This window comes from Chiloscyllium plagiosum, chromosome 43 (genome assembly GCF_004010195.1).
Source record: "Chiloscyllium plagiosum isolate BGI_BamShark_2017 chromosome 43, ASM401019v2, whole genome shotgun sequence".
NCBI classification, from domain to species: Eukaryota; Metazoa; Chordata; class Chondrichthyes; order Orectolobiformes; family Hemiscylliidae; genus Chiloscyllium; species Chiloscyllium plagiosum.
In genome coordinates, this window is record NC_057752.1 from 13,078,946 (window position 1) to 13,089,091 (window position 10,146).

The 10,146-nt window shown below is 44.6% G+C and overlaps 1 protein-coding gene across 4 annotated transcripts in view; it reads left to right on the forward strand.

Annotated features, from left to right (window-relative positions):
- Window positions 1-10,146, forward strand: part of LOC122543389 (rho guanine nucleotide exchange factor 25-like) — a 351,958-nt gene that overhangs the window by 278,341 nt on the left and 63,471 nt on the right. For all 4 annotated transcript variants that reach the window (XM_043682070.1, XM_043682072.1, XM_043682071.1 and 1 more), the window contains 3 exons: window positions 3,517-3,653; window positions 5,742-5,808; window positions 7,559-7,662. In XM_043682070.1, the coding sequence (XP_043538005.1) occupies window positions 3,517-3,653; window positions 5,742-5,808; window positions 7,559-7,662 (308 nt within the window). The remainder of the gene's footprint in view (window positions 1-3,516; window positions 3,654-5,741; window positions 5,809-7,558; window positions 7,663-10,146) is intronic.

Genomic DNA, 10,146 nt, shown 5'->3' on the forward strand with positions numbered 1-10,146 from the left:
AACCTTTCGAAGAACAATCCCTCTACCCCATCTCCATAATCCTGCATTTCCCATGGCTAATCCTCCTAGCCTGCACATCCCTGGACACTGCAAGCAATTTAGCATGGCCAATCCACCCGAAAGTACACATCTTCAGACAGTGGGAGGAAACCAGAGCACCTGGAGGAAATCCACACAGACACGGGGAGAATGTGCAAATGCCACACAGACAGTCACCCAAGGCTGGAATTGAACCGGGTCCCTGGCGCTGAGGCAGCCGTGCTAACCACTGAGCCACCATACCACCCCAACTTAGGTTAATTGTCAACTTTTAACTCTTTCCAATGTGCCTATGTAGATAAAATAGGACTAGGCCCCTCAGCCCCACAAGCTTCTCCATTGAATAAGATCATGGCTGATCTGGTTGTAACCTTGACTTCACATTCCCATCTACCCAGTAGTTAGTCAAGAGTCTATCTACTTCAACCTTCAAAATGAGGCAATAGCCTCGTGGTCTTATCATTGGACTGTTAATCCAGCAATTCAGATAATTTTCTGGGGGTCCGGGTTCAGATCCTGTCATGGTGGAACTTGCATTTAATTTTTAAAAATCTGGCATTAAGAATCTAGTGATGTCAGGAAAAATCCATCTAGTTCACTAATGTCCTTTAAGGAAGGAAACTGCCATATTTACCTGGTCTGGCCGACATGTGACTCCAGACACACAGCAATCTGGTTGACTCTTAACTGCCCTCAGGGCAACTAAGGATGGCCAATAAATGCTGGGCCTAGCTAACGATGCCTTCATCCTGTGAATGACTGAAAAAAAAGTCAATGATCCCACCTCCTCTGTTCCCTGGGTAAGACAGTTTGATGGACTCATAAACGTCTGAGAAAGAAAATCTCTGTCTTAAATGAGAGACCCTTATTTTCAAACGGTGACACCTCCCCACCCCCATTCCAGTTTCTCCCACATGGGGAAACATCCCCTCTGCATCGACTCTGGGGGAGCAAGGTGTCTTGCGGTTGGGGGTGGCGGGGAAGGTGGGGAAGGGGACAGAAATTTGAAACATTCCCTCTTTTTGATCCACAATGGGTGGCCTGTGCTGTAATTTTGGTTACTCACTTAATATATCAATGTATCTTTGTACTTTTATGCTCCCCAATATCATTGGCAAGCTTGGATGTAAGCCTCCCTATTGTATTAAAGGTAGAGTCACCATAGTCTTACCAGAGACTGCTCTGTCATTAGAGAGAAAGACTGGTGGTGCATTTAACCTGAGGGTCACCTCAGGCGAGAAGAGAGATTGCGGCGGAGAGTCCTTCATGGTAACCTCAGCCAATGTGAACCCGTGCTGTTGGCATCAGCCCATAATACAAATCAGCCATACAGCATGGAAACAGACCCTTTGATCCAACCAGTCCATGCCAAACATAATCCCAAACTAAACTCATCCCACCTACCTGCTCCATATCCATCCAAACCTTTTCTATTCATTTGTGGACTTTTTTTGACAATCAACACATGGTCATTTTTTTTTTAATATTGATTTCAAATTTCACCACCTGCCGTAGCAGGATTTGAACCCAGGACCCCAGAACATTACCAGGGTCTCTGGATTAGTAGTCTAGTGATAATACCACTAGGCTGTCTTCTTCTATTCATTTGTATTTGCAGACGCATTCTACTTTGCTTAAAAAGCATACAATCTGCAGGCAGTGAATCCATGTAACATTTTATAAATTCCTACTTTGGAAATAGAACCAGTCTGACTCAAGGTTGGGATACAGACAGACTCGAACCTCTCACCTTTAATGCATTGTCTGAGCTGAGATGTCACATGTTTTTATAAAACCTTAAGTTATCTCGAGAATGTGACTAAAAAGAAGTTCTGAGATTTACGTACTAATGAACCAAAACCTGCAACCCCATTCTAAAAGATGAAAGACTTAACAGCAATCTAGGTTTGTTCAATATATCGCATCAATTGCATGACACTGTGATCTTTTGCTGTAAACTCTGTGTCTTATGATCCTGCTCCACAACTACCTGATGAAGGAGCAGCACTCCGAAAGCTAGTGCTTCCAAATAAACCTGTTGGACATTAATAACTATAGTATGAAAGAGCATGCTTAAGACAAAAAACAAACCTCTTTGTCACTGCATTTGCTGGGGTCATTGCTCCTGCATCACAAACCTCCAGCAAGAGAAATCCTAACATGTATTTTTCCTTAATGTTAAGGTCAGCATTCGTGTTCCTTAACAAACCTGTTCAAACACATCATGACTCACTCTGAGGCAGGCAGAACCCAGATCTTCTAGCTCAGCAGCAGGGTCACTACCACTGCACCACAAGATGCCCTGTTTGCTATTGAACTGAGTGGCTTGTTTGGCCATCTCAGAATCAGCCAGAATGCTGTGGGTCTGGAGACTAGACTGAGTAAGGATGACAGTCGTGACTAGATCGATTTTTACAATAATTGATGATGGTCACCATCATTGAGACTAGATTTATTGAGTTAAAATTATCAAATTCTATTAGCTGCTACAGTGAGATTTGAACTCCTGCTCCCAGAGAGTTTTAGCCTCCGGTTCAGTGATGGAAACATAGGAACAGTAGTAGGCCATTCGACCTTTCAAGCCTACTCCACCATTCAATATGACCATGGCACATCATCCAACTCAATCCCCTGTTCCTGCTTTCTCCCCCATACCCTTTCGCTCTGATCTTACCACTGACTCTGCCTTTTGTAACAAGACTTCCAGGAATATGACACGTCAGAGTTGCTTAGGGAAAATTGTGGGTTTTCAAAGGAGCCAAGACATTGGTCAATGTCCTACAGCACATGACAATGTACAACACAGAATTGGAACTTTGGGATGGTAATTGGGATCTTCAGTCTGGTTTGCTGCTATCCACATTTTGGACACACCTATCTGCGATAGATGATTTGGCCCAATGTCTGTGCTCCTCCAATTCTGGCCTCTTGCACACCTATGATTTTCATCGATGCGCCATTGGTGATCATGCCTGCAGTTGCTGAGGCCAAAAGATCCAAATTCCCTCCCCTTTCTCATCTCCTTTAAGATGGAGATGAGGACGTTTTTCTTTCTGTCATCAGGCCATGGCGTCTGTTGAACTCTCTTCCCCAGTGAGTGGCGGAGGTGGGCTCCTTGAAGATCTTTAAGATGGGGGGGGGGGGGAAATGGATTCTTGATCAACGAGGGAGCTCGTGGATATCAGGGGTAAGTGGGAATATTAGATCAAACATTGAATGGTGAAGCAGGCTCGAAGGGCCCAGTGGCCTACTCCTCTGACTAATGATTATGCTCAGTAATCTCTACTTTCCTCCTTAATAACTCATGTCATTGACCAAACTGCCTGAATATACATTGAATGGCAGTGTCGGGTTTTGCATAGTAACACTCCTTAAGGAATGGCTTGCGGCAGTTCATGATGTTTACGGTGCTCCGTAAATGTACATTATTCTTGCCTGAGGGTTGTAAGTAACACTCACTGGGTTTGTATCCTCCAGGTGCAGAGTCCCATCACCCTCTCTGTTCAGGATGGTGCTGTGGGATCATTGGCTCACCCTCCAAACGGATTGTCACAGTCACTGATCACATCGATAGACACTGAGGAAGAAAAGAGGAGTGCCTTAGAAAAGAGTATGTAAGTGATGAACCTCCGCTTAAAAAATAAAGTGGTTGATTTGTATTCCATATCTCTCTGTATAACTCTCCACTGATCAAACCTGTCGAGCAGTAAACTGTTGGGGTGGCTAACAATTTGACACCATTGACTTCAAGGGAAGGTCACATGAGGTGACGACCCAATCCCATCAGCCTTCAGCTGGGGTGGGATTTTGTTAACATGAGCTTCTTCCCCCAGCATCCCCCCCGCCACCACCACCACCATTGGATTTGTCCAAGACCTAAACTTAGCCCACACCAGTGACAGAGAAGCCCACCACAGTGGACCAGGTCTCCATGGATGTCACCATTAGATCCAGATGTATGGTACCTGGACAGCAGTGAGGAAAGCCAAGCTGTCAGGAGAGACATGTAGCTGAGACCCCTCCAAAGCAGGGAGAGTGCCATACTGTCCGAAGAGCAAAAGGTGTTGTTCTCGACATTGTGGACATTCTCTCACTGAAGTTTGGGATCTTGCTGTGCATAAATCAGATGCCATGTCTTTATTTTCGTATAGGCATGACAACAGTAACCTCAACACCTGGGCTGTAAAATGCTTTGGGATGTCCTGAGATCACAAAAAGGTGCTATGTAAATGCAAAGGTCCTGCAACAATGAAGAGAGCCTCTTTTGATCGATTGGCAAATTGGCCTCAGTCTGAACCCTGAGTGTTTTCCCTTTCCTGATTGTATTTAATTGAGAGATTGATTTAAATTATGCCTGGTGTTGTGATGGGTAATTCCAAGCCTATTCAACTCAAGTGTAAAAATGCTTAAGAATCATTTAAATTCATTGAATGAGTAATTTGGAGTTAGGATTCCCATTAAATAGTGTCCATCTAAAAATGATTAAACAGCAATGTTGTCATTAGCAATTATTCCCCATTATTTTCCATCTCAATTACACCACTTATTTGAATATTCTATGTGGATAATATCAAGAGAGGGAATTGGTTGGCAGATTCCAGCCATTTACTTTAGTAGGTACAAATGCTCTTAACAATTAGGAACAGAGGAACAAGAAGAGGCCATTCGGCCTCTTGGGACTATCTCACCATTCAGTAAAGTCACAACTGGTCTGTATCCTAACCCCATCTATTCATTTTCATCCCATAACTCTTAACACCCTAACCTGACACTAATTTATCAGGATGATATAACAAAGAACTGCGGATGCTGTAAATCAAACAAGAACAGAAATTGCTGGAGAGACTCAGCAGGTCTGGCAGCATCTGTGAAAAAGCAGAGTTAATGTTTCAGGTCCAGTGACCCTTCATCAGAACTAATCTATCAGTCTCAGATTTTACATTTTTAACTTACTCCCCCTGCCAGACTCAACCAACTTTTTGTGGTCTTTTTGGTTCCCTCAACACCCGCCTCAGACCCAGTCTCGCAGCTATGTCTTTTAGGACCCAACCAGCTCGATCAGTAATGCTGCTGCTGAGCCACTCTTGGTGGTGAATGTAAAAATCCCCCACCCAGGGTACATTTTGTGTCCTTAACCACCCTCAGTGCTTCCTCTAAGTATTATTCAACATGGAAGAGTACCGGTTCGTGAGCTGAGGGAGGATGGTACGTGATAATCAGCAGGAGGTTTCCTTGCCTGTGCTTGACCTGATACCATGAGACTTCATGGGGTCTGGAGTCAATGTTGAGGACTCCCAGGGCAACTTCATCTGACTGTGTATCACTATGCCACCATCACCGCTAGATCTGTCCTGCTGTTGGGGCAGAATATATCCAGGGATGATGATGGCTGGTGCTTGACTAGTCTGTGTGACAGCTGCCAATATTGGGTGGCCCAATCTGGCTTCATACCTATTTGACCTTTCTGTATCAGTTCCATGCCTGTGAGTGGCAGAGGACAGTTAAGAGTCAACCACATTGCTGTGGATCTGGAGTCACATGTAGGCCAGATGAGGAAAGGATGGCAGATTTCCTTCCCAACAGAACATTACTGAGCCACATTAGTTTTTACAATAATATGGTAGTTTCATGGTCACCATTACTGCAGCACTAAACTCATTAAATGCTTTATGTTGCTAATAATGTCTGTTCTTTCATCACAGGTATGTACTACAAGAACTTGTAGAAACAGAAAAATTATACGTGACCGACTTGGGTTTTATAGTGGAGGTACAACTTATTTTTATAATTTTAATATCATCGATTTCTGAATTGTGAGGCTATTTAGATAACTTTGCATTGCTAGACCATAAGAGGTAGGGGCAGAGGTAGGCCATTCGGCCCATTGAAGCTGCTCTGCCATTCAATGGATTGTGTCTGACCTAATAAGCTTCAACTCCACTTTCCTGCCTTTTCCCCATAATCCCTCCATTCCCCTTCCTGATTAAACATCTCTCTGTCTCAGCCTTGAATATACTCACTGACCCAGCCCCAACAGCCCTCTGTGGGAAAGAATTACACAGACTCACTCCCCTTTGAGGGAAGAAATTCCTCCTCATCTCTGTCTTCAATGGGTGACCCCTTATTCTGAGATTGTACCCTCTGGTCCTAGACTCTCAAACAAGGGGAAACAACCTCTCTGCATCCATAGGTGTTTGGGACATTTTGCTACATTAATAGCCCCATATAAATACGCATGTTTGATATGGTGACCACTGTACACCACCACGCTGTGGAGAAATTAATGTAGGCTTGATATTTGTTTTCAGTCAATCCTATTAAATTTCTCCTCTGCGTGTTAATGCTCAAAATTTTGTCAGGAAACCAATCACTGTTGTGGTAGCATTATCCATATACTGGAAGGAATATTCAAGCAGTTGATGGGACACTGAACCCAGCAACTGTTTGGGCTATACTCAAGCAAACTGTGACCCTCCAGGCTGGTCAGCTGACCTCTGCACCACTGGCTGAATACCTTTGTTGGTTGGACACTGGGGCCTCGAGTCATAGAGATATCCAGCACGGAAACAGACACTTCAGTCCAGCTCGTCCATGCTGACCAGATATCCTAAATTAATCTAGTCCCATTTGCCAGCACTTGGCCCATATCCCTCTAAACCCTTCCTATTCATATACCCATCCAGATGCCTTTTAAATGGTTCTAGACTCCCCCACCCCAGGGAAAAGACTTTGTCTATTTACCTAATCCATGCCCCTCATGATTTTATGAACCTCTAGAAGGTCACCACTCAGCCTCCGACGCTCCAGGGAAAACAGCCCCAGCCTATTCAGTCTCTCCCTATAACTCAAACCCTCCGATCCCAGCAACATCCTTGTAAATCTTTTCTGAATCCTTTCAAGTTGCACGACATCCTTCCTAAGGCAGGGAGACCAGAGTTGAACACAGCATTCCAAAAGTGGCATAACCAATGTCCTGTACAGCCGCAACATGACCTTCCAACTCCTAAACTCAGTGCACTGAACAATATAGGCAAGCATTCCAAGCACCTTCTCTTCCCTATCTGCCTGCGACTCTGCTTTCAAAGAATTATGAACCTGCACACCTCAGTGGCTGGCAACATTCCCCAGGACCCTACCATGAAGTATATAAGTCCTGTCCTGGTTTGCCTTATCAAGATGCAACATCTCACATTTATCTGAATTAAACTCCATCTGCCACTTCTCAGCCCATTGGCTCACCTGATCAAGATTCGTTGTAATTACAGGTAACCTTCTTCGCTGTCCACTGCACCTCCAATTTTGGTGTCATCTGCAAACTTACTAACCATGCCTCTTATAGTCACATCCAAATAATTTATATAATGACTTAATGGTTCCTATTTCGTCGTTCCAAAAATCCTTCAGCAGTAGCTTCTAATTGCAATTTGTACTTTGACACCATTAAGCAAGAGTAGGACATCATCCTTTCTTGCCCTGCCTTTCAGAGTGACTATCAAGGCTTTCTTTTTCTCTCTTCCAGGGCTACATTGCAACAATGAATGAAAAAGGAGTCCCTGAAGACATGAAAGGGAAAGATAAAATAGTATTTGGGAACATTCATCAGATCTATGAATGGCACAAGAAGTAAGAACTCTCCGTTGCCAGCAAATCGCTGCCAGCATGTTGTAATATAAAAAGGCTTTTTTCAGTTGGTTACAAATATCTGTCTTGTTTGATAATGTGAGGATAGGGTAAGTCATTACATCATTTAGGTATCCAATACCTTGCTTGTAGAGTTGGGTGTCTTGGTGGCTCAGTGGTTAGCACTGCTGCCTCACAGCACCAGGCACCCGGATTTGATTCTACCCTTGGGTAACTGTCTGTGTGAAATTTGCACATTCTCCTCGTGTCTGCGTGGGTTTGCTCTGGGTGCTCCGGTTTCCTCCCATAGTCCAAACTTGTGTAGGTTAGGGTAGATTGGCCATCCTCAATTACCCTTAGTGCCCAGGGATGTGCAGGCTAGGTGGATTAGTCATGGGAAATGCAGGGTTATGGGGTGGGTCTGGGATATGCTTCAGAGGGGTGGTATGGGCTGAAAGGCCTGCTTCCACACTGGAGGGATTCTTTGAATTGCCTCTTAAAAGGCGACACAATGGACCTTGCCCTTTGATGATTGGGACTTGAGCTTCAGATTCAACACAAGTGAAGAGAGTGAATGTCTTTTCAGGTTCTGTAGCTTCAGGTAGTCAGAACCCAAATCCTAGTGAGTGCTGATTGGTAATACCTAACAATCCATAGCCCCATAGCACAAAGATGCTCCTCAATTGACAGTTCTGCTCAGGAAACTCCAGGGCACCTCACTGCTCTTCTGCAATCACAGTGGAGGTCTGGTAATGAGACAGGGTCAAAGGTGCCTCGCTCTGTGTTGAATTTCACAGTACTTAATCAAGATTTGAAGTTGGAATAGTCCATTGCTTTAAATGTCCAAATCATTGTTTCTTCAGTCGGTTGACTGAACTGGCCTTTCTGCAGATTGTTTGAACGATACATTGTCCTTTGAGCGGAGGTAGCTGGCAAATGAAGGAATGGGTGAATGCGGTCGAGACTTTGCTCAGTTTGGCAGGGTAGGATTGGGGCCAGAGGTCGACTTCCAGCCCAGAGACAGGAATACGTCTTCAGGCCGAAAGGCCTCACTCTGTGGCTCGACAATTGTATGGCACTCACCGAATTGGCATACATAACTTCTCACTTCTGATATCAACTGTCACTATCAGTCTCAACAACATATTCTTCCTGCAGGTTAGTTTTGGCATTACACCAGAGCCCAACCCAAGCACATTCATATCTCTTCAATCTTTTATGATTGGTTACTTTTCCAAATTACACATTCTGCTCAGTACTGCTCTGTCGGAGATGTCATCCTGTGGATGGGACGTTAACTGGGGACCCATCTGCCCTCTCAGATGGATGTAACAGTTCCCACTGCGCTAGAGCTGGATGAGATCTGCCTTTGTGTCCCGACCAATATTTATTCTCCCAGCAACATTCCTAAAACCACCAAAACAAAATCCTGCAGATGTTGAAGATCTGCAACAAAAAACAGAAAGTGCTAGAGAAACACAGTTCTGGCAGTATCTGGGGAGAGAGAAACAGAGTTCACATTTCGAGTTCGGTACGACTCTTCTTCAGCACTTTCTGCTTTTATTTATCATGAGAAACAATTCAGTTCATCAGTATCCCATTTCTGTAGGAGCTTGCTGTGCATAAATTAGCTATTGAGCATTTGGAATGGCCTGAGGTGGGTGAAAGGTCTTTGTAACCTCTTCCTTTTGTAGTGAATGCTTTAATGAGGCACTGCCTTCCTCAAAAAATGTTTTGACCTTTTGTTTTTGTCTTAAGCCCATCCTATTTCTATTGTGATTCTATTTTAGGAATGGTGAATACTCCACTTGCTGTCCAGGGCTGACCTCAGACTTAGCAATGGTAGATATTCTTGAAATTGGCCAGAGCTCACTTTGGGTAAAAGTGGGAAAAGCTTGACCACCATCCCATCAGCCTCGTTAGACGTGTGTCTGTGTGCCTGTGCCTGTGTATCTGTGTCTGTGTCTATCAGATAAGCCTGCGGTTAGCAGTGCTGTAGTCCACTGACACTTGGTGCCAAATTTCAGACCTCATGAATTGACCAAGTCAGTGATAATAAGGCCATAGGTTCTGGGAATTGGAGGGAGGAAACTCAATGGCCCCTGAAAGTGGGATCAAGGATCATAATGTCAAATTCGCTCTCACAAACTTTGTGCTGCTTGCAAACTGGTTGGATGTGGGGAGGGTAATACCTTGAAAAGTGCACAAATCCAGTGGCTACAAGAGCAGGGTAAATTCTGGGAATCCTGCAGCGGGTAACTCCCCTCCTAACTCCCCAAAGCCTGTCCCATCACCTACAAGGCACAAGTCAGGAATGTGATGGAATACTCCCCACTTGCCTTGGATGGGGGCAGCTCCAACAACACTCAGGAAGGTTGACACCATCCAGGACAAAGCAGCCCCCTTGATTGGCCCCACATCCACAAACATCCACTCCCTCCCCCCACCGACGCTCAGTAGCAGCAGTGTGTACCATCTACAAGATGC